Source organism: Archocentrus centrarchus, chromosome 10, assembly GCF_007364275.1.
Source record: "Archocentrus centrarchus isolate MPI-CPG fArcCen1 chromosome 10, fArcCen1, whole genome shotgun sequence".
NCBI classification, from domain to species: domain Eukaryota; kingdom Metazoa; phylum Chordata; class Actinopteri; order Cichliformes; family Cichlidae; genus Archocentrus; species Archocentrus centrarchus.
Window position 1 is genome coordinate 13,488,414 of NC_044355.1, and position 24,312 is coordinate 13,512,725.

Below are 24,312 nucleotides of genomic sequence, written 5' to 3' on the forward strand. Positions count from 1 at the left end.
ATAACTGATTGTATTTATACGCATATCTATCAAGACTCTTGCACCTTAGAGTGCATTCTTATCTTATTTATATCCTTGGTTCATTTACATCCTTGCTATCTTTTTGTCTTTCTAAATTTAAATTATATTTTAAATTGTATTACTGGTTTGGTTGTTAGTTCTTTAGTTGTTGCTCAAACCAGCACCACCTGGAGTGGTCGCCTGCTCAACCTCTGAGTTGTTAATAATTTTAATGCTGCTGTTTATTTTTAACATGACGGCTGCATATTAGAGCTCTGAAACTTTAAACTTGATACATTTAAACATGAAAGGTTACTGTTCCACAGCCAATCACTTTAGTTTGTCACCAGATCAAAGTGAACTTAATTTTATTGATTGAACAGGTATTCTTGGCATCAAATACCCTGATCAGTTTTCTAATCTGTGCTCTTGGAGGTGCAATTCCAGCAGAGTAAGACACTTAGCAGCAAACATAAAAACATTTATACATTTTCTGCATCACCAACTGAATGCATGCAAATTCCACTGATGATGCGATGCAGTTTGTGCTGCTGTAACTTTAGAGTTGGGCTTTGTTCTATAGTTTTAGTAAGGTATGGCTCAACAAGACGCATAAATCAAATTTATTCCTACAGCAGAAAATCTATATTGCACTTAATAAAAAACAATTGTGAAAATGTGGCACTTCCAGCCCCCCCACCAAGTTATGTGTTCAGCACAAGTTACTATGGTGATTTAGCCAGGTAAAAAGAGCCATATTTATGACACAGAAACTCTGACTTTAAGCTTGAGATGGCTCGTTAACCCTTCTAATGGTTCCCATTAACTGTTGTGTTTCACACCAATAATTAATATTGTGTACTTCAGCACTATATGATGAATCCTCACAACCACAGACATTGATATATTCTACAGATGTTTATTTACGGGTATAAAGTTGAAAAGAAACCACTGAGTTCAATTTGAGTCTTGGAATATTGTTAAAAAAAATAAACTGGTGTAACTAAGCTATAACAACAACAATGTGCTTTTTAAATTATGGGTTAAACAGATGTTGCTATTGGCAGCAAATTTACTATATTCAAAATTGGTGCACTTTACATTTCAAACATATTCAGTCCTTTTCCTGCTGCCTCTGCAACATTTAACAAGAACAAAACTTTTAAGACAAACAGCCATTCTCAGATTTCTGCTGTGGTGGGATCATCGTTCTCAGGATGTACTTCCATCTGTTAAAATAATGACATTGCATCAGATTATGGTTCAGAATAAGAGGTATAGCAGTAACGAGATACTGCTATTATCAACCAGTTATTAATAGCAGCATCTCATTACTGGTTGGTGTTGGCAGAAAGCAACCACCTCACTCACCTTAGCAGAAAAACACCTGGCCCTGGGAATGAATTTCCATGACATCACTCTCCACAGTGATTCACGAAGGGAGGCTCCCAATTCACGAGTGTCATGTACCTGACAAACACAAACACCTGACTTTTGTCACCCCATCAACACCTCTATTAAATACCGTGTTCTTGTATGTGGCCAGTAGAGTGTAGCACACAATATCATGACACTGGCAGTGGAATCTTGTGAAAACAAGTTTTTCAGTGTAATTTTTTTCCACACCTTCATGCAGTTTAGACAGGCATTTCTGAAGTCCATGCTACTGCTGCTGCTCACGATGCTGATGGATGAACTGAGAATCACCTCAGCAGCTGCATGTAGCTTCTCTTGTTGCTATCATGTCACACATGAATAAAATTACTTCTGGTTTAGATTAATGTTGGAAATGATTGTAAAACAGCCATCATGATCTACTCAAGTATGGGGTAATGTTCTATTGTGTTGCTTGCTCTGATAGAGACTCAAATATATTCAGTCACAGTGAATGAAAACAGAAAAAAAAAAGCTATTTTGCATAATATATCATTTATTTTCTGTTAATAGACTTGGCAAGTTTTTGTTAGAGGACTACAAACTCCTATATAAAGCATTAGGATGGTTAGTATATGTGTATGCATCTCTGTCTTGCCTTTTTTCTATGATGTTGAACTTTGAGTGTGTTCCTCAGTTCAGCCTGCAGGGCTGCTGTGACAGCCTGTCTGTTCTTGTTCAGAATGTCCTCCAGGTGGTGCTCTATCAACACCTCAGTAGCTGCAAGATCAACAATATTCGCACATTTGTATTTAATCTCACTGGAAAACTGGAAGAAAAAGGTTGTCTTCAATCTAGAGTTTTGAGAATATACACGCTGCTGCACTTCCTCACCCATGAGATCAGTGAGCTGGGAGGTGAAGGGGTCACTGTGCTGTAAGAAGAAGAAAAGCAGGAGACTCTGCTGCACTGTGGGAAGGCTTGATTCTTGCTCTGGATTATCCCAGCTGTCTTTCTCTACAGTGTACACAGTACCGCCGCTGTACACAAGATCTGCAGGGGATGTTGAAATATTTATGCCAAAGTAAAGAAAAGAAAAAGATGGAAACAGCGGGAGTTATTTGAGAAAATAATTTTGAAAAGAAAAGACAGCGTTTACTTGAAGACACATATGGGCTGTAACCAGCACGACACGTACCTAACATTGTAGTAATTAAAGACACACCTTTGGGTTGGGCAATAATTTTTTTCTTTTTGCAATCCTGGTTTTTAGTTCAAGTCTTTTATGTCTGTATATAAAAAAAACATTAGAAACTTAAATGTGTCTCATCAGGCCAAATCAAACTTATTAAATAAAATATATGCTTGTGACAGTAAATGCAGACAGCCAGAGACAGTGTGGAGCAGATTGTATTATGGGTCTTGTTTTATATCTCATTGTGTAAATGTGAGTAAATAGGCTATTGGTGATTAACACAGGCTTGTGGTTGCGATTCATTGTGTAATATTACACAGGGGAAAAATACTTGTTAGGAAAGAGCTGTTTCTGATAAGAGTAGATTCTGATAAAAGAGCCTCATTTCGACTGTCATCACCATGTGAGCGTACTGCATTTCACCTCACTGCAGCATTCTGCTCTGTGTGCAAGCCCATGATAATTAAATCTTTTTAAACATTGGCTTCCAGACTAATATGCCCTCGTTCTGAAAGACCTCTTTAGACAAGCTCAAAACACCTCAGGTGACTGCTTAAAATAAATCCCTGACTAAATGACTAACTAGTTAATGAACACTCCAATTTTATTATAGATCTGGTGAATGTTATCTGGACATACAAAGATTATTTAGTCCATTTTAAAGACGAGCCGCCTGCTTATCAGCTAATCATTGACAAAAGAAACCACATAAATACATTAGTCTGCTATGCAAATGATCGTATTTAACTGTGCAAATATGTTGTATCCAACAAATTTGCAAAATACATTCTGGAAAATAATAATGCTGCCTGTCTGTTCATCAGGTTGATCTAAATTTAAACCAGAAAAACTACTAGATGGATAATTTATTTCACTGCTCTGTATGCTCTGTATGTAAATATGTATTGGTGTGTGTATATATGTATATGTGTGTGTATGTATATACATATACTCTATTTTTAACTAGGTTATTTATTTAGTAATTTTCTCTTTGTACATCACTGCTGCAGTTCCTCCAAATTTAATCCGAGCCTATAGCAACGAAATCTTGTTCTAATGCGCACTGTATGGTGCAATTTTGAATGACAATAAAGTTTGTCTATGTCTATGTCTATGTTATTTTATCTAGCATCGCCATCAAGTCAAACCTTCAATGTGAATGTTGTACACAGTTCATTCCACATGCTTTCTGCACTGTCATCGTGACAGTGGAAATATGCTGACACTAGTATTTAGCTAAATGAAACACTGCTCATCCCAAAAGCTATTAGCATGAAAAAATATATAAATACTTCTAACAAACAACTTCCAAGTATAATACTGTAATGAAAGCACATTAAATCATAATAAAACAGTCAAAAAGTCAAACACACTGTAAACCCTTTCTCCACATCCCGAGTTGCTGCTGTGAGAATATTTTGTGGCATGAATGGAGCACTAAATCTTTTATCAGAACTAAACGTCAAGCGCAAACTAGTTGCAGATGAGCCAAATTTGCATGAAACAGGGTTTTAAAATGTGGAGAACAGTCACTGTGTTGTGACAGAAAGTAAACTCTGTAGCCCATTTTCTTTGAGTGCTGTCACTTTAATGCTTTTGTTTGTGTTATTTGTTCTACATCCATTGTTCTGTTTGGTTTTGCTTCTCACATTCAATTGACAGGCTTATGGGATCCATAAAAGTTTGAATCACCAGCCTCAGGCTTGGGCTCATTCTCTCATAAACCCACACAGGTGGTGGACATTAGCTTTTTTCAACAAAGGTAACAAATCCAAATTGTAATAGTTTCAATGTCTTAATGTCCTGTAAAGACAGGATTAACTGTTCTGGACTTTGGACCTACAATGGGTTCATTTTCCACAGTTTTTATTGGGAAAGCAAATGAAATAAAATGGATCCCAGCCATCAGGACATGTTTTTTCCAGCAGTGATTACCTTTGAAAGTGGAGCAGTAAATTCTATCGAGCCCCATCTCCTGACAGTCCAGAGCTGCAGGAAGTGTTTGGAAGAAGCCAGAGGGGCCAGTGACAGGAATGTTACTGGTGTTGTATACCAACACATGGAAACACATTAAGGAAGACTAATTCAAATCAGATGCCCAAATACCTCTGAACTGAGTCAGACCCTACTCTGGCTTTTCCTCAGATGTTTGAGAACCTTATCCTCCTCATCCAGCTACCCTGCTGTATTTAACCGTTTGGCTTTATCCCTGTATCCTATTCCTTTGGCTACCATGATGCTTATGCTAAAGGGTTAAAAAAAGACTGTGTGGTATAGGTTTATGATAAAACTTGCAAAGGATATTTGTATGCGAGTAAGTTCCGTTGCTACATTCGGGTACGGCAGCACACAAGGGCTCAGGAGTGTAACAAGCTGAACACTGAGATCCCCGAGCAGGCCTTGGTCCATGGCTTGTGGTGGGATGCTGAGCGGCAACCTGCCTCCAAAAGCAGGGTGCCCTCTCTCACACCAGCATCCTTTCTTCACGCACCACAGAGGCCTTCAAATTCAAGGGGCAAAGAGAAGATCGAACAGATGAGGAGATGGTTATTTCAGTTAAACATTTAAAAGCAGCATTACTGACGGTGCAGAACAGGCGACGTCCAAGGTCAACAGCAGGTCTGCTAGCGCAACTTTTCTCTTGAACTTGACCCTGCAACAATATGAATTTGTCAGCAAATCATAAAACAGAGACTGATATTTCCATTCCATTTTAATTTACAACCAAGATTCCACCCAAAAGAATCAGCCTTTGTCTTGTTTGTTTCTTTGTTCTCACTCCGAGCCAAACCACTGCCAGCAATTGTGATGATCTACTGCAATAGTCTTTTGCTTGAACTTTTATATATTTAAATAGCTTTTTAAACTTAATCAAAATAACTATCTAAAATCTGTTTTATGCAAAGTGGCATCTTTTTTTTTTTTTTTTGCATTTTTGGCCACAGCGGCTTTTATCATAGTGGAGAGACACAGGAAATGGGGGAAAGATACAGGGGAAGACACGCAGGCAAATTGGCGACGGGCCGGGACACGAACCCACCCCGCCAGCACCGCAATGTGGGACACATATGTGGTTGCCGGCTTCACCACTAAGCCACCCAGGCTCCCCCAAAGTGGGATCTTTAATGAACTAGATAGCTACTCACGAATTAACTGCTCTATTGTGACATAATCTAACAAGACGGAGGCTCTCAAAAATAGAAGCTATGACTTACATCGATGCAGTCTTACCTAAATTCTCGCTGTGAGGTCTGCTGTTTGATTTTGAATTTGAGATGGATTTGTATCTGTCAAAAATAAGAAAGATGTCAACTGTATTGCTTGAAGTTTAGCATTCGACTCTGGACATGGAAACAGATCTGTTCCTACCCCGGCATTAGCCACAGTGAACGTGCGGAGGAATGCCTCTATACGAGCTTGCCATTCTGAAGAGCAATGGCTTGTGTCTTTTACCTGTACATTGCAAGATATGTGAAAGAAATAACCCGCCACTCATATCACTTACATTACAATAGAAAGACAAGAGACAAAAAAAAATAAATAAATTTCAGGATTCATGTGGGTCATTTTCTACCTGAAAAGACAGAAGCAATCTGAGGGAACCATACAGATCTGTAAAGGCACTCAGCTCCTCGGGGTCAGGCTCATGATGTGGCCACACACAGGGAAACATGCTGTCTTTCAAATCTGCAAGGACTGATGTAGCAAAAAAAAAAAAAAAAAAGTTATGGAATGCACAGAGGTTGAATATGTGTGTATATGTCTACATGTGTATGCGTACCAAGTTGGAGGGCTTCTATTTGAATCCCTGTGCACCAGGGGCCAGCCGCTGCAACTGTGTCACAAACAGGATCAGTATAACAAAACTTTATCCTTTGTTCCATCAGCAGCTGCTACAAACAGTTTCCCGTTAGAGTTCTTTATAATGTAGAAAACAGAGATTGAGGAACTAATAATTCTATAGTAATAAATTAATGTCCACTCATAGCTCAAAGTAACCAATTGTCTTTTTTAAAAAAAATGCTCTTCACCATATCCTGAAGATTAAAATACTTTAATTTGTATGGAATGTTAATACCTATGATATAATTTCTAGCTCTGACTGACACAATTAAAAATCTATTACATGATAATTCTAAGGGTGACCATTTGAACTTTTGTCCTTTTCCACTTCCACTACCTAGACTTAGATCCACCCACCACTCACTTTCTTAGATAAACCTTGTTTGTAATGGTTTGGACCCACTTTTGCCTTCAGAAGTGCCTTAATTCTTTGAGACAGACTCAACAAGGTGCTAAAAACACTTCTCAGAGATTTTGGTCCCTATTGGCATGATAGCATCACACAGTTGCTGCTGATTTGCCAGCTGCATATCCATGATGCAAATCTCCTGTTCTGCCACTTCCCTGCTGAGGGATGGGTTGTGCTGTTTAAAGGATGCTTAGCTGGTACTAAGTAGCCCAAAATGCGCCAAGAAAATATTCCCCACATGTTACATCACCACCACTGGCCTGAACTGTTTATACAAAGCAGGATGGATTCATGCATGTTTACGCCAATTTCTGAGCATAACATCCGAATGTTGCAGCAGAAATTGTGACTCATCAAACCAGGGGATAATTTTTCCAGTCTTCTACAGTATTGTCTAATTTTGGTGAGCCTGTGTGAACTGTAGCCTTAGTTTCCTATTCTTAGCTGACAGGAGTGGCACCCTGTGTAGTCTTCGGCAACTGCAGGCCATCTGCTTCAATTCAAGAGAATTGCCACTCACCAGATGTTTTCCTCTTTATTGCACCATTTTCTGTAAACCCCAGAGATAGTTGTGGGGGAAAATCCCAGCAGATCAGCAGAAATACTCAGACCATCCCCTGTGGTATCAACAACACTGCCAAGTCCTGTCTTGCCCAGTCTTCGCTTGAACGTCAGCAAGTCCTCATGATCATGCCAACATGCCTAAACACATTGACCTGCTGCCATGTGATTGGCTGATCAGATATTTGCGTTCATGAAGAGTTGAATTGGCCTGATAAAATGGTGTATCATTATATGTGTCTAACCATTTCTTTTTAATATTTTTTGACAGAACCTCTCTTTTTTCAAGGGCATTGTCATTCTGAGCTTTAATCTGACAAAATAGTATACCCCACCATAATCCACATAATCAACTTAAACCTGTTTTATTTGTTAATCTTGAAGGAAGATAAAAGATGACAACGTAGTTTCGTGCTGTCGCGGTCTGGGCTGCTGTGACTCACCGGTGCAGTTTATCTTTTGCGTAGAAGCGCCTGTGTCAGTCCACAGAAGTACCAAAAGGCCTCCTGCAGTCCTTAAGCCCAGCTGTTGCCTTTGCTTTGCCATTTGCATGATCAAACGCAGCACCTGGAGAGGCCATTAAAAACACAAACTCCTAGCTTAGCAAGCTAACGCTACTTGCTAGCTAGCGGCAAATTTTGGACAGCTTTTCTTTGCTCTGTAAACCCATAGGAGTAGCCTTATCCATCTCTAAACCGCGTTTCTACCAGGAATAACTATAATTTAAACAATTACCTGCTGCATTTCCATCACCATTTTTTGTTTCAGACACAGTGTGCCTGCACCCTAAATCGGCACCTGCTGCTACCACCCTAATCAGGACTATTTTTTTAACAACATAATTAACCCAATTTTTTCTTCACCCTAGCTGATGACATTATAGCAATACAGGAAAACATTTATATATAATTTGAAAATTAGTTAAAAAGTAGTTACAAATATGTGACATTTTGAGATAGTTTTGTTATTATAGTTTTATCTATTTTATTTTTATCCTATTTTTAACATGGTTTGTATTGCTATTAACTGTGCGTTAATTTTTTTAGTTTGTGATGATCTTTAGTTTTTACTTATTTTGTTATACAGTGCGTTGCGCCTTAAAAAATAAAAAGAACTTTGTCACATACATATAAATGAAGTGAAATTTAGTCTCTGCATTTAACCCATCACACATGCAGTATGTAGCACACACAGCACAACATGTGAAGCAGGGGGGCAGCTAAAACTTTGCTTACTTACTCTTTAGTTTTAATGAAAACTGACCATGACTTGATTATTTTATTATGCACCTGCAAGCAGATAACCAGGAGTTAAATATTTCTACACATTTTATCTGTAAACTATATATTATAGATTTTAAGTGTCAGACTTATGTGGCTTTGTTTTGGAGACTAATTCATTTACTTTGTCATTAAAAACTCCATATATAGGTTATTTAGCTGAGATTAATGCAGCATTATTAAGAGAGTCAGTATTCTCTGTAACTGTTTGCAAAAGCACTTAATTTTATTATTCATCCAACCATCCATCCATTTTCTTAATGGTCATGTTGCCACTGGTACTTAATGATGATGTTTTGTAGTGTTTATCAGGCTGTTTGTGTGTACCTCTGTGTGCAAGGACCCCATAAAGATTATATTTATCATATGTTTTGGGACCTTCCACTATTTTAGTCTCACAGTATAAGAAACACAAAAGGGAAGACAATAATTGGTATTTATTCATAAATATAAAATTAATATTGTACAGTGTGAAAAGACCACCAAAAAATTTAAACATCTAAATGTTTATCTATGTCACACTTCCTGATTGCATGAACTCATATGAAATGCTCCTTTAACATGAATCACTTTCCTTCTTTCTTAGACCACTCGCTGTATCCACCAGTATAATTACGTGCACTGAAACAGAGGACAGAGACACAGGAGATAAAAGTTGTCATTATTACATTAAAAACATACATTAAAAAGCTACAGATTTAATAATAGAAAAATAAAACAATGGTGACAGCTCTACAAGGGATGTCTTCTCTAAAGTCTTAAACATTTATTGTCTTTGTATTAATAAAGGACAGTTTATTTTAAAAAGTGGATGTGTGTAAACAGCAGCTTATTTACTTCACGTATCCTAGCTGATGGGCCTTGGTGGTGGCTATTCCCCCACGCCTGCCCATCTGGCAGTGAAACACCAGCTCTGGTGCATCCAGCTGTGGCTTGGTTACTCCATACTTGGCCTTGAATTCATCTGGATTCATTGTAAGAGCAGCCTCTACTGTTTCAACTGAAGGAATCAAAGGTGGAAGAGACAAAGGTGGACAACATAAACATGCAAATACAAACTTGCAGAACCTGACAAGAGTGCACAAGAACAAAGCGAGGAAGGATTTGCTTTGCTTTTAACATACTATTTTGTTGTCTAATTTTAGCTTTTCCTTAGTGCAAATTAATTTAAAACAATCTCACCTGGAATATTAATGGATCCTGGAACGTGTCCGCTCTCCACTTCCTCTTTACTGCGGACATCAACCAGAATGAGATTCTGGCTTTTTCCCACAAGAGCCTTCAGCTCGTCATAGGAGATTTTCTTGGTAACTGGCAACATGGCAGAAACACAATAAAGAGTGTGATAACTTTTCATCAAATACTCCAATAAAACTGCACTACTGACGCTTTTCAAATACAGTCATTAGTTACAACTCGTCATTACAGATGTATTGACAATAATTGCACATATATCGGCGTTGACATGACTGCTCTTTTTTTTTTAGCAACATTATATAATGATCCAGAGCCTATCTTGGCTCTATTGTTAGTGCCACAACATTATGATAAATTACATATACACTTCCTGGCTCTTTTATTAGGTACACATTTTTCAGCTGCTCATTATCACATGACAGCAAGTGTAAACAACATGAAAGCGTGGATTCATCCTGCTTTGTATAAACAGTTCAGGCTGCTAGTGGTGGTGTAATGGTGTTTGGCACACTTTGGGCCCCTTAGTACTAGGTGAGCATTGTTTAACCACTACAACCTACCTGAGTATTGTTGCTGACCATGTCCATGCCTTTGTGTTCACAGCCCATGCGCCATGTTACAAAGCTCAGATCATCTCAGCTTGCATTGTGACAATGAGTTCACTGCACTGAAATGGCCTCCACAGTCACTAGATCACTATCCAATAGAGCACCTTTGGGATGTGGTGGCAGGGGTGATTTGCATCATGGAGGCGCAGCTGAGAAATCTGCAGCAACTGTATGATGCTGTGATATCAATACGGACCAAAATCTCAGAGGAATGTTTCCAGCACGTTGTGGAATCTAAAAATTAAGGGAGTTCTGAAGGCAAAATGAGGTCCAAAGCAGCACTAGCAAGGTGTACCTAATAAAACAGCTGGTGTAAAATCTAAACACAGTAAGGTATATAGAAGTTTAAGTTCAGATATCCAAATCTGTGTCAAGAGAGCAAATTGGACTAAACTGCCACTTTGTTTCACATCATTCTTTCCTCAATTTTGCATCTAGTTCAAGCATAAAGGACTTCAAAGACGGCCTAAAAGACAAACATCCAGCTCCACTTTCACGGTACATGTCTTACAAGAACATTCCTCCCGCATGTCCACGCATACTTGTTCTTATCAGATGGAGCGATAGTAACTGTGAGTCTGTAAAGTAGGAGTAAAGGTACACTGCCCTGACTGTCTACTAATGGAACAGGTTGTGCAGCGATGTGCAGACAATTATCATGATGTAGCCATCAAACCTGTTTGTTGTTTGTTGCTTGAGTAACCGAGTACAGTCCCCTAGGAGATTGGTAACTTCCGGTTTAATCTTATTATTGTCTGCAGTCATGTTTATCCTACAAAGAAAGCTTTTTTCGTGTAAATATTTATTAGTAAGAGAAATATGTGCGCCATGGAAACAGTTCAACAAAGGGGCTCCAAACCATTAAAGCAATAAACTTGAAAAAAAAAAAAAACCGATAAACTTTAAAAAAAAATGTTGATATTTTTATGAATAAACTCAATGACTGTTTGCGTTGTTAGTTTTTTAAAAAATTGTCTTTTACATTTGGTAAATTCAGATAGTAATAGAGAGTCTACAGTTTGTTAACTGTAACAGCGTGTTAAAAATACTCACCTGTGTTCGCCATCCTGGTTGTTGCGGGAAGCTGTAATTATGAATGGCAAGAGTTAATAGTGCATCTTCTTCCGCATATATTTGTTTGGTGACACCTCATTGGCTCACATACCGGTGAAAGCGGGGCTTAGCCAGGGAGACGTCATCAGTTGGCCAATCAAATCACCGTCAATAGTAAGTAAAAGTAAAAGTGAGTTTTGTGCACAGTCATTGTGAACAGAACTGATTTACAATGTACCGTATAAGTCTTGTTCAAGTAAAATTATTAGTGTTACGAGCATAAAGAATCAAAAGAAAGCAATCTCACTGTGTCAGCTGTTATAATGCAGGCACAAACTGCATTATTAGTATCAAGGAAGCAGAAACTTTTAAACACAGTTCTTATTTAAACAATTTTATTACAAAAAAAAATTACTCAGACGCTGTTTTCTAAAAAATAATATATTTAAGAAATTTAAAAAAATATTATAGACCTACGGGGGTTAATTTGCCAGCAAAATAATAAACAGTATTCATATGAATGGGTGAGTGTGTCCAAACCTTTGACTGGTACTGTAATAAACTATTTGTTAGCATTGTTACACCAATGCTTATTTTTAGAGTCATATTCACACATTTCTTGAAACAGGAGTTTAAACAATACTTAATTCTTTAATGTTCATGAGGCTGTTTGTGTGTACCTCTGTGTGCATAAATCTTATATTTATCATATGTTTTGGGACCTTCCGATATTTTAGTAGAAACACAAAAGTGAACACATTAATTTGTATTTATTCATAAATATATAATAAATATTGTACAGTGCGAAAAGACCACCACAAAATTAAAACATGTTTAAATTAAATGTTAATATTAAATAATTATCTATGTCACACTTCCTGATTGCATGAATTCATATGAAACACCCCTTCAACGTGAATCACTTTCCTTCTTTCTTAGACCACTCGGTGTATCCACCAGTATAATTACGTGCACTGAAACAGAGGACAGAGACACAGGAGATAAAAGTTGTCATTATTACATTAAAAACATGCATTAAAAAGCTACAGATTTAATAATAATATAAAAGTAAAGCAATGGTAAAAGCTCTTCAAGGGATGTCTTCTCTAAAGTCTTAAACATTTATTGCCTTTGTATTAATAAAGGAGATTTTATTTAAAAGGGGATGTGTACATATTATTATTGTAAACAGCAGCTTATTTACTTCACGTATCCTAGCTGATGGGCCTTGGCGGTGGCTATTCCCCCACGCCTGCCCACACGGCAGAGAAACACCAGCTCTGGTGCATCCAGCTGTGGCTTGGTTACTCCATACTTGGCCTTGAATTCATCTGGATTCATTGTAAGAGCAGCCTCTACTGTTTCAACTGAAGGAATCAAAGGTGGAAGAGACAAAGGTGGACAACATAAACATGCAAATACAAACTTGCAGAACCTGACAAGAGTGCACAAGAACAAAGCGAGGAAGGATTTGCTTTGCTTTTAACATACTATTTTGTCGTCTAATTTTAGCTTTTCCTTAGTGCAAATTAATTTAAAACAATCTCACGTGGAATATTAATGGATCCTGGAACATGTCCGCTCTCCACTTCCTCTTTACTGCGGACATCAACCAGAATGAGATTCTGGCTCTTTCCCACAAGAGCCTTCAGCTCGTCATAGGAGATTTCTTTGGTAACTGGCAACATGGCAGAAACACAATAAAGAGTGTGATAACTTTTCATCAAATACTCCAATAAAACTGCACTACTGACAACAAATCATCCTTACAGATGTATCGACAATAATTGCACATATACTGGGGCTGACATGACTGCTCTTTTTTTTTTTTGGCAAACCACTACAGCCTACCCAGCGGTGAAAGTAAGCCGGTACGGTCCGGTACCGCGCACCAAATAATGTGCGCCGGTGTCCGGTACTGTACGCAGTACTGTAAAGCCATCATTCAGAACCAGTCACGGCTGCACTTTGGGTCAGAATAGGCTAGCAATAAGCAGTCTAAAACACGACGTAATCAGTTGATAAATAGCTCTTTTTTCTTTCTTTCTCTCATTTCAGATTGTTTCTTAACTGTTTGTGCTATACTGGAGCCTCAGTTCTCTAGCTTCTTTCCCTTCGGAGCTCGAGGCTTTCATCAAAAGCCAGCCTTTAAAAAGTTCACCGACAAGTTTAGCCTGTTAACGTTCGCAGGCCTTCCCATTTTGATTGACACCTCATTCGGCCAATCATGTAACTGGCCGTACCAAAATCAAAGTGGCAGGGTCTAGCCCACCATATAAAATGCACTACATATGTCCCGCGGACAGGACGTGGCCAGTTAACAGGCTACAACATGGGCTTTCCAGAGCCGCTGATAACCAGAGGGCGTTGTAGTTTTTTTCAGGTGATTTTGGTGCGGCCAGTTAACAGGTTAATGTCTGTCTGTTCAATACAAAATATCCAAATTAAAAGCAATGAGAGATTAACTAATTGTGTTCCATGTTATTCTGCTCAATTTCAGAAATCTATACACAATAAGGTATACAGAAGTTTAAGCTCAGATATCCAAATCTGTGTCAAGAGAGCAAATTGAACTAAACTGCCACTTAGTTTCACATCTAGTTCAAGCATAAAGGACTTCAAAAATGGCCTAAAAGACAAACATCAAGCTCCAGTTTCACGGTACATGCCTTACAAGAACATTGTTCCTGCATTTTTTTAGCATACTTGTTCTTATCAGATGGAGCGATAGTGAGTGTGAGTATGTAAAGTAGGAATATAGGTAGACTGCCCTGACTGTCTACTAATGCAACAGGTTGTGCAACGATGTGCAATTATGCAATCATGATGTAGCTTTCAGGGTCAATATCACTATAAAGTACCTTTTTGTGTCCTCATCAGAATCAATAAATTATTATTAACAAGTAACAAAATAATGAAAAATTTTGGTATTATTACAAATGTGGATACAGTGACACAAATCAGCACAAGAACAAGTTTCTTAAAAGGAATTTCCCTAATTTTATACCATTTTCCTTGTCCCACATGCTGGTCTGCTCCTTTCAAGTAGTGTAATATGGCAGTAAATGGCACAAATGAAAATACTTTTTAAATGTTCTTATTACTTTACCAAATTCTTGGGTAAAACAAACTATTTTGATATTTTGTCTCCATTTTATTATTTAATTAACATTTTGTGCACGTCCCTAAAACATCCGTCCACAGTGTCATCATGGAGTAATTGCCCCCTTTAACACACCAACTAATGAAATCAGTAACATCAACACCCTGAATCTTGTCTTTCTTCAATGAAGGTTGAAACAAGTGGTGCAGCTACAGTGACTAACTACACTTACATTTCCCAATTTTCACGTCATTATGTTTGAAGTGACTCCCAGAGAAGCAAATTGTCATACACTTAGACCCTATTATATATCTAAATTGTGATGCAAAAAGCTTATGAATGTTCATAATTATATTTTGTAATGTTCACCTTTGTTGAGAAAACTCTAATAAATCTATTCATGTCAGGAGTTAACACTTTTTGTGTTAACTGTCATCTCACTGTCCACCCTGTAATTTTTCAGTTTTTTTAAATTAATCAATTTATTGTCACAAGTTAGTAAACTCTTTTCATGTTTTCTTAATAAACTAATTAGTGCCAAATAATACTGTTTGAAAAACTGATCAAATCACAGTTTTTAGAGATTTTATTTAAAAAGGAAAACACAACTATCACAGATTCTTTGAGGACACAAGCAATTTGCAGTTATTTCACTATTTTCAAAAGCCTTATTTTACCAAATAAATATTATTATTGAGTAAGGGACAAACTAGCTATGTGAAAATGTGCATTGTATAATCACGATGTTATGAAAATGTATATATTTTCATTTGACTTTGTCCTTGACAGAGCGGACATATTTTACAATGTGCTCATTCTTTATCTGCTTGCAATAAATTCATAAAAACTGTGGGAGCTTGACCAACATGCATTTACAACAGCCTAAGGTCAACTTGATACAATGGATATGAAATTAGGTGGGAAATTGTGACTTTTTTTGGGACGAATTATGATGTCCTAAAGGTGATATTGACCCCATCAAACCTGTTTGTTGTTTGTTGCTTGAGTAACCGAGTACAGTCCCCCAGAGACAGGTAACTTCCAGTTTAATCTGCAGAGTCATTCTTATCTACATGGAAAGCTTATTAATTTATTAGTAAGAGAAATATGCACGCCATGAAAGCAATGAAACAAAGGAACTCCAAACCATTGAAGCGATAAAGTTATAAAAACATATAAAATATTTTTATGAATATATTCTATTACTGTTTGTGCTGTTATTTTTTTTAAATGGTCTTTTAGACATTACATTAAACATGTTTCAGTTCATTTAGTAAATTCAGATAGTAATAGAGATTCTACAGTTTGTTAACTGGACCTGGAACAGCGTTAAAAAAGACTCACCTGTGTTCGCCATCCTGGTTATTCGTGAAGCTATAATTATGAGTGGCAATGGTTATCAAATATCCCAGAACTATAGTGCATCTTCTTTCTCATATATTTGTTTGGTGGCACCTCACTGGCTCATATACAGGTGAAAGGCGGGGCTTAGCCAGGGAGACGTCATCAGTTGGCCAATCAAATCACCGTAAACGTAAAAGTGAGTTTTGTGCACAGTCATTGTGAATAGAACTGATTTACAGTGTACAGTCAGTGGTTTAAATATATATATTATATATATACATTTTTTTTTTAAGTTGGGGAAACGTGTAAGTCTTGTGAAAGTATGATTATTAGTGTCACAAGCATAAAGAATCAAAAGGAAAACAAAACTGTGTCAGCTGTTATAATGCAGGCACAAACACAGTTCTTATTTAAACTATTTTATTACAAAAAACACTCAGAAGCTGTTTTCTACAAAAATAATATCTTTAAGGAATTAAAAAAATACTATAAACCTACAGGGGTTAATTTGCCAGCAAATAAAACTGTAAGGGTGCAAAAATAATAACAGTATTCATATGAATGGGTGAGTGTGTCCAAACTTTTCACTGGTACTGTAATAAACTATGTGTTAGCATTCTTCCACCAATGCCTATTTTTACAGTGATATTCACACATTCCTTGAAACAGGAGTTTAACAATACTTAAATTCTATAATCACTGACTACACCGCTGCAGAACTGCATCTGTCCTTATCACAGCCTTCCATGTGTCCTTTAAGAAATCCATCAGTAGAGTCTCTCTTTCCCTTTCGAAACTTCTGACATTTCCCACAGATTAGAGCTGCTATAACAATCAGTAAAAGAAGAGCAGCTCCACCTCCTATGATCCAGGCCAGCAGTGTATGGTCAGAAGATTCATGAGCTTCATACCGCTTACATGAGAATTCTGAGGGTTCGCTGCTTCCTGCATCATTCACTGCCACCACACACACTTTAGTCCCCACTTCCAAAGTGGGGACTAAACCTCGCCGTGAAGAATCCCCAAACACTGGGGCATCACCGTCCCTTCCCTCGATGACTATTCTGTACTGAGATACCACTGAAGATGGAGCGCACCACTGCACCTCTATTTTTCCTCTGTCGCTCTCTCCACTGACTGGCACCAGTGCCTGGATAAGTGGTGGGTGAGGACGCTCATCAACGGCACTCATCCCAGGGCACAGGCACCCAGTTTGTGCTGAGAGACTGGAACAGGGCTCCTGTTTCTCCAAGCAGGGGTTGTACTGGCAAAACTGAGATTGCTGGGGTATCTTCGTGTAGGACAGCACCATGGAAGGAGGTTGGGTGCTGTCATTGTCGTAGTTATCTGAGTAATCGTCATCCTGGTCTCCCAAAGCTGTGTCAGTTATGCGCTTGATTGATGGACGGGTGATGGGTGGGGAAGCAGAAGCAGCATTAGTAAAGAGATGGGAGTGCATGGGAGGCAAGACAAAAAAGAGAAGTCCCACTAGGTTCCTGCACAGTGAGGTCATGTCTGTGGAAAGAGATGAAAAAAATTAATAAGATAAAAAGTATTGGTCATTATGCAACCATAAATAGACTAATTGATGCAACCTAACCTTTGCTTGTTCATCAACCGACTTCTGTATATTAAAAATATTCCTAGTTACATGAAGGAAGCTACATAATAAAGACTCAAAAAAGGAAACTTATTACTGAATTTGTTTGCAATTTCTGATTAATAAAAGAAGCAACAAAGCACCGCATACTAAGGATAAAAATTGTAAGTATCATATGGTCTCTGTTTTGGCGTATATCAAAACAAACAAAAACATAATAAACAAAATAAAGTTATTTGGATAGATTCAAGGCACCAGCATGCTGCTTGTCACAGTTTATAGCTCATAAATGCTCTTGTGTATACCCAAACATCAGCAGAGTCCTGTTCTGTAAACAATGTTAGATAAATAAATAAATGCTGAGTGCGGGAAGAAGAATACAACTACTGAGGTAACCCCAAAAGCACTTCCATTTGGTTGTGGCAGAAAACCAGGGGAGTTTTGTGAGAACCTAAAATGGACAAAAAAGCAGGCTGATTTTCAGTCTGGTCAATTTATAAAATTAATTATAATAGTCAGAGAATATTTTCTCATGCTCTTAGAAGCCAATATTGTTTACTAAACCTCTAAAAATAAAACTGAACCATTCAGTCGTTTGGCACATGCAACCATAAAGTGAAAAACAAATACTGAAAAATACTACGGTACCTGTTTAATGCTGATGGATGTTTCAAGTCTAAAGTCCTTTGTTTCCACTCTGGCTGCTCTCGCCGTGTGCTCTCGACTGCCTCCAGTTCTCACTGTCGAAAGGTCTTTCTCTCAGACGCTCTCCTCCTCCTCCTCAGCTACACCCCCTCATGCTCTCCTTTCAGGGCCTCCCCCCACCTCCGCTTTTTACTCTTTTATGCTGTCTTTTTTCACTTCTTGCCATTTTCTTTTTCTCAGGCTTCCAAATGGCCATCAGTGCTCTTTTATTTTTGTAATCTGTGTCTGGAATTTGTGTTTGAATGTGTGTTCGGGGGAGGGTGGGGGGGGGGGGGTGGTCGCCATGTGTCTGTGTGCTGTTGAGCATATTAATTTGCTAAGCAGCAGCAGGAGGCAGGCTTGCACTTGTTGCTCCATGTGTTTTTCACAATCTGTAGGTGTAGCTGTCTGTTTCAGATTACTTCTTTTAAACCCAAACTTCCCATGTACTTTGCAGGTGTTATTGTAGAAATGAACAACACATAAGACCACCTAACTGTGTTTATGTGTGCCTTCGAGAGCGAGGAGGTGAGGAATGCTTGGATGAGTATTTATTAAAGACCCCCTCCACCTCTTCTAGCCCCCATTGTGAGACACTGAGAGGCCTTGTTTTTTTCTTATCCTTTTATGGGACGAAGCTGGCGAAGTATAGTATTTTTTTTTCTTGTTCCAAGTGCCACTGTGGCACAGATGGGAGGAAAAATACCAGGGCGGGATCCTCCTTGTATCTTCAAAGATTAACTCGACAACCTAAACCACTAACAATGTTAATGACGTCTCTGGATTCTTCAGGTTTCAGGTTAGCTTTATCTTTTGAACAGCTATCCTGTTTTATAAGGACCGATTGTGAAAATTTTCCCAAGCTCTACGGCCATTTTTAGGCGACACTGATAGAATCCTCCTTTTATTTTTTGTCTTTATACAAAATTCCAGTTTTCTGTTTGGGGTGTGTGATGGATTGGTGTTGCTAATTGGTCTGTCTCTTTGTTTTTTTTAAGAAGGATACAACATGATCAAAAAGTTTCAAGCACCTCTGCTTTTTCTTAGATTGAATAGTTCCATTTGAATATGAATTGATTTAAAGTCATATTTGTCCACTGTTAGGGTTTTAGAGAGTTGCTATCCATGTACATATGAAGGCAAATTGATTAAAGAAAGGGATAAGCGAGTCCACATGAAAATACACTGGAGATGGGCCTAAATGTACAGTTATTTAATCTGGAACAACATGATTACAGTGCCAGTTTGTTTAATGCTCTAATTCTCAATCTTAGTGTTGTAAAAAACAATTTATGCACATTTGTTACACTTTTAAGAACACACATGTTACAAATCCACACTGGGAAAAGGTGTGTTGCACATAAAAACCTGAGACCTAAGACCTTGACTCTGTTATCCATGTGCTTGTTAAAAAGAAGTTCAGTTGAGTCACAGGAGGGGAAGTGACAACTTTTTTATAACAATTTTTGGGAGAAGAACTGAAGCTCTTTTTTTTTTTTAACCACAAATAACTGCTCAGAAATGGTTGCGCCTGGTGTGGGAAATGTTGTAATAATGTAGCACGTCTTGGTTTTATTATCATGCAGAAGGCATATTGGATCCAAATTTTCTTTTCTTCCAGCTCAGCAAAGCCTTGTTCAAACATGCTGGGCGGCCTTTTAAACCATCTACATGGAAATAAAAGAAGTGAAAAGTGTATTGCTGCAAAAGTACCATCAGCCAAACTTTCGAACAAAGCTGTGGGAAGCCGAAAAGGCTACTCAGTTCAGATGTAGTGAAGGTTCCCAGGAGTTGCTGGATATTAATAATTTCTGAAATATCTCACTTGATATTTGTGGCCTGAAGAGGAATATTTCAGTGTTTACTGGATGAAGGAAACATATGATGCACACATTCATGTCCTCAGGATCAACTGCAGTCACCTTAGTTATGAATAAAGTTGTCTCAAAATTGAAAAAAAAATAAAATTTTCTAAGTACTTCAGTTTACAAACCAACACCTGTGAAGCATTCCTTGTACTTTATGTTTATCCAGAGACATTTCAAGGGAAAGATGTGGCACTCAGAATCCTGAACTCAATTCTATGGGAGGACTCAGCAAAGCTGGTAGTAATAGCATAACTCTCACTGGAAAAACGTTTTTAAAATTGTATTTGGGGGAAAGGTCAGGAGACTTTTTAAGTGGTAATATCAGGCTTGACTGGTGATTCAACACATGAGGTTTTGTGTGTTGTAATTCCCAAATACTGCTTCCAAGTGCAAGACACAGTGACTGTGATTTCTTGCTTACTGGCAGTCTTACCATGCTGACTAACATGGGGACAGTTTTTCTCATGGCACTGCTGTGTTTAGTCAGTCAACCAAGCTTGAATATAAGATGTGTCATTCACAAGTGTCAAAGTGATGTATCATGTGTCATTATTCTGTAATGTAAATTCTGTAGCAAAGGTCATGTTTAAGTTTCTCCTAAAGTCTACCTGCATTTTTTTTTTTTTTTAATGTTTTAAGCTTCACTTTGTTTTGGCTACGTGAGACAACCATCTCTTTCACCCTGCCGTCTGTCCCCCCCTTTGCCACGTCAGTTTGCCTGTAACCGTCTGGTACAGGTTTCTGTGGTGCATCAAGTTGAAGTCATTCATTTCAGCACCCAGTCAATCCTTTAGGACAATCTGCAAACTGTGATAACAGTTCTTCTCTCATTACAGAAATATTCTCACATTTTCAGCACAGGGGGAGTTATTTCATACTTCATCCAGCTCCATATGGCCGTTTTATTTTAAAATAAACAAGATTGGGTTATATGACATTAATAAAAGCCAAAGCATTTCATTCCATATGAACATAGTGTAAAATCGAAAAAAGTCATAAATACAGAAACAGTGACTTATAATACAGATTCATAGGAACATTTTCCCAAATGCACTGACTGAGCCAACTATTAGACACACTCGAACATAGAGACAGAGACACTTAGACAAGCTTGTATGCTATTTGCCTGTGTGAGATGACCCTTGTGAGGGTAGGATTACATCAGATAAGGAAGGAGCTCATCTCTTCTTCAAATAAAGAAAATCCAATTGACTGAGAGAAATGCAAGCAACTAAGTGATATTTTTACTGGGACCCAAAGCACTTTATTACCCACTCCTTTCTTGCTGACTGTCAAAATATGGAAACACTACTCACAGGTACTTACAACCATGTACAGCATATATGCATAAACATGAAAAAATGCTACAGTATGGCGTCAGAGACTGATTATGTTCAGTAAATTGTCTGATCACTGGGAGGTGAGTAATTCAGGTGAAACCGAGCAGACACAGGTGGCTGAAGAAAAACTACGTAGGCTGCAGATTCCACGACTGATGTACTCAATGTTTTGTCTTCTCTGGTTTTTCTAACATGCCCTTGTGTACTGATAAGGTCAGCAGTTTTATTGAAAGTGGACAACATCTCCAAGGAGACTGATTTTTTTTCTTTAGATAAATAGCCAGTGTGCTATTTTATTATTTTTTTCATTAAAACTGTGGTTCAGAGGTCCCTAAGGAATAAAGGGAGCCATGAGTCATATTACACGAGATAATGAGCTGCCTGCCAGTGCACATTCCCCTTCCTTCCACCCCTACATGTTTGATCATGTTGTTGCATGTGTCACACAGCCACCAAAATATAGACAGCTCCATAGTTTAAACTGTTTAGTGCTCAGAAAATTAATATAAATGAAATTGTTATATATTGTTTCTCAATAAAATTATTGTTATTCAGTGTTGGAAATTCCCCTCAACATGTGTTTGTCAAATTAAAATAACATCACCTCAGTTTCACATTCGCTCCAGTTCCTGGGTTAGTCTAGAATGACTTAGTCAGATTCAGAAATGTGTGGGCCCCATTCCCTTTTCTAGTCCATATACCTCTCTGAGGATTTAAACTATTTCAAGCTAAACAGGAAGCACTACTATTGGCTAAATCCCAGTCACCTTTGACCTCCCACTTCACTCAAAAGGAATCTCGTGGTAGGCTTTTTTACCAGACTCTGTGATGTTGTGTGAACCATTACTTTGAGCTTAAAATAGCCGTGGAACCAGAATGCACGCCCTGTAAGTGTGCCGTTCCAGTGATTCTCAAGAGGCTAATTGGAAACAGAAGTGTGATGATGTCGCAGGCGCATGTGATGACGAGATCCCGCATTCCTAATTCTACCCACAGTGGAGCCCAATTTGTATTTTATTTGTATTATTTTATGGACTTTTTATACTACATTGAGGCCTTTCTTTTCATTTTCTATTTTATGTTTCTTTTTTGTTTTTTTTAACCCTTTTTTATTCATTTACTTTCCTTTTCCTCTTTTTAAATGATTTTTTTACCTGTCACATTATTTTATTTGGTCAGCTTTTATACTTCATACCTTGTTACTTACATACACTTACATACTGTGTACAATTTTATGTTTTATATGCATATGTATATGTATATATATATATGGGCGGGTCCTCTACCAGAGGCCTGGGAGCTTGAGGGTCCTGCACAGTATCTTAGCTGTTCCCAGTATTGTGCTCTTTTGGACAGAGATCTTGGATGTTGTTCCAGGAATCTGCTGGAGCCATTCTCCCAGTTTGGGGGTCACTGCCCCAAGTGTTCCGATTACCACAGGGACCACTGTTACCTTCATCTTCCACATCCTTTCCAGCTCCTCCCTGAGCCCTTGGTATTTGTCAAGCTTCTCGTGTTCCTTCTTCTTGTTCACGTCACTTGGTATTGCAACGTCTATCACCACGACCTTCTTCCTTTGTTTGTCCACCAATATAATGTCCGGTTGGTTAGCCATCACAAGTTTGTCTGTCTGTATCTGGAAGTCCCACAGGATCTTAGCTCTGTTGTTCTCAACCACCCTTGGGGGCGTGTCCCATTTTGACCTCGGGACCTCCAGGTCATACTCGGCACAGATGTTCCTGTATACTATGCTGGCCACTTGGTTATGGCATTCCATGTATGCCCTGCCTGCTAGCATCTTGCACCCTGCTATTATGTGCTGGATTGTCTCAGGGGCATCTCTGCACAGCCTGCACCTGGGGTCTTGTCTGGTGTGGTACACCCCAGCTTCGATTGATCTTGTGCTCAGAGCTTGCTCTTGTGCTGCCATGATTCATGCCTCTGTGCTGTCTGTCAGTCCAGCTTTGTCCAGCCATTGGTAGGATTTCTCTATGTCAGTCACTTCTTTGATCTGCCGGTGGTATATGCCGTGCAGAGGTCTGTCCTTCCATGATGGTTCCTGTTCTTCTTCCTCCTCTTCTTCCTCGGGTTTCTGCTGCCTGAGGTACTCACTAAGCACGTGATCCTTTGTGGCCATCTTCCTGATGTATTCATGGATCTTCGTTGTTTAATCTAGGATAGTGGTTCTGACACTCACTAGTCCTCGGCCACCTTCCTTCCACTTAGCGTACAGTCTCAAGGTGCTGGATCTGGGGTGAAACCCTCCATGCATGGTAAGGAGCTTTCTTGTCTTAACACCAATGGCTTTCATTTCCTCCTTTGGCCAGCTTATTATCCTAGCAGGGTATCTGACAACTGGCAGGGCATAGGTGTTGATTGCCCAGATCTTGTTCTTCCCATTCAGCAGACTGAAGGTTGCAGCTTTCCTAGCGGCCTCTTCATGGTTGCCATTTGCCTGTGGGATTCCAAGGTACTTGAAGCTGTGCTCAATGTCTCCAATGTTGCCTTCTGGTAGTGTAATCTGCTCAGTTCTGATTACTTTTCCTCTCTTTGTTACCATCCCACTACACTTCTCCAGTCCGAATGACATTCTGATATCATTGCTGTAGATCCTAGTGGTTTGGATCAGTGAATCGATATCTCGTTCACTCTTAGCATACAGCTTGATGTCATCCATGTAGAGAAGGTGACTGATGCTTGCTCCATTCTGTAGTCGGTATCCGTAGCCAGTCTTGTTGATGACCTGGTTGAGGGGATTCAGGCCTATGCAGAACAGCAGTGGGGACAGGGCATCTGACTTGTGCGTTGGGCTTGGACTTGGCCTCTAGTGTTCTCCACGTACCCACTGAGTTC

General features: G+C 38.6%; 4 protein-coding genes across 6 annotated transcripts; all 4 read right to left on the reverse strand.

Moving 5' to 3' along the window:
- Nucleotides 1-924: 924 nt before the first annotated feature.
- top6bl (TOP6B like initiator of meiotic double strand breaks) lies at nucleotides 925-8,210 on the reverse strand. 2 transcript variants are annotated; one of them, XM_030739991.1, is made up of 14 exons: nucleotides 8,118-8,210; nucleotides 7,826-7,949; nucleotides 6,351-6,404; nucleotides 6,144-6,265; nucleotides 5,939-6,022; nucleotides 5,801-5,856; nucleotides 5,154-5,222; nucleotides 4,874-5,069; nucleotides 4,505-4,616; nucleotides 2,269-2,427; nucleotides 2,033-2,154; nucleotides 1,627-1,737; nucleotides 1,372-1,470; nucleotides 925-1,229 (listed from the first exon to the last, which is right to left on the reverse strand). In XM_030739991.1, exons 1-14 carry the CDS (start codon nucleotides 8,136-8,138, stop codon nucleotides 1,182-1,184), a joined length of 1,377 nt encoding a protein of 458 aa, XP_030595851.1. In that variant the 5' UTR covers nucleotides 8,139-8,210; the 3' UTR covers nucleotides 925-1,181. The 2 variants fall into 2 exon arrangements, with proteins under 2 accessions (XP_030595851.1, XP_030595849.1); XM_030739989.1 differs by having other exon boundaries at nucleotides 4,505-4,628.
- Nucleotides 8,211-9,087: 877 nt separating this feature from the next.
- LOC115786417 (thiosulfate:glutathione sulfurtransferase-like) lies at nucleotides 9,088-11,739 on the reverse strand. 2 transcript variants are annotated; one of them, XM_030738549.1, is made up of 5 exons: nucleotides 11,633-11,739; nucleotides 11,521-11,551; nucleotides 9,845-9,973; nucleotides 9,500-9,662; nucleotides 9,088-9,283 (listed from the first exon to the last, which is right to left on the reverse strand). In XM_030738549.1, exons 2-5 carry the CDS (start codon nucleotides 11,531-11,533, stop codon nucleotides 9,229-9,231), a joined length of 360 nt encoding a protein of 119 aa, XP_030594409.1. In that variant the 5' UTR covers nucleotides 11,534-11,551; nucleotides 11,633-11,739; the 3' UTR covers nucleotides 9,088-9,228. The 2 variants fall into 2 exon arrangements, with proteins under 2 accessions (XP_030594409.1, XP_030594408.1); XM_030738548.1 differs by lacking the exon at nucleotides 11,633-11,739 and having other exon boundaries at nucleotides 11,521-11,611.
- A 139-nt stretch (nucleotides 11,740-11,878) lies between these two features.
- Nucleotides 11,879-16,266, reverse strand: LOC115786418 (thiosulfate:glutathione sulfurtransferase-like). Its single transcript, XM_030738550.1, has 4 exons — nucleotides 15,968-16,266; nucleotides 13,070-13,198; nucleotides 12,725-12,887; nucleotides 11,879-12,494 (listed from the first exon to the last, which is right to left on the reverse strand). Exons 1-4 carry the CDS (start codon nucleotides 15,978-15,980, stop codon nucleotides 12,440-12,442), a joined length of 360 nt encoding a protein of 119 aa, XP_030594410.1. The 5' UTR covers nucleotides 15,981-16,266; the 3' UTR covers nucleotides 11,879-12,439.
- A 194-nt stretch (nucleotides 16,267-16,460) lies between these two features.
- LOC115786416 (LRRN4 C-terminal-like protein) lies at nucleotides 16,461-18,373 on the reverse strand. Its single transcript, XM_030738547.1, has 2 exons — nucleotides 18,216-18,373; nucleotides 16,461-17,482 (listed from the first exon to the last, which is right to left on the reverse strand). Exon 2 carries the CDS (start codon nucleotides 17,478-17,480, stop codon nucleotides 16,671-16,673), a length of 810 nt encoding a protein of 269 aa, XP_030594407.1. The 5' UTR covers nucleotides 17,481-17,482; nucleotides 18,216-18,373; the 3' UTR covers nucleotides 16,461-16,670.
- Nucleotides 18,374-24,312: the final 5,939 nt, after the last annotated feature.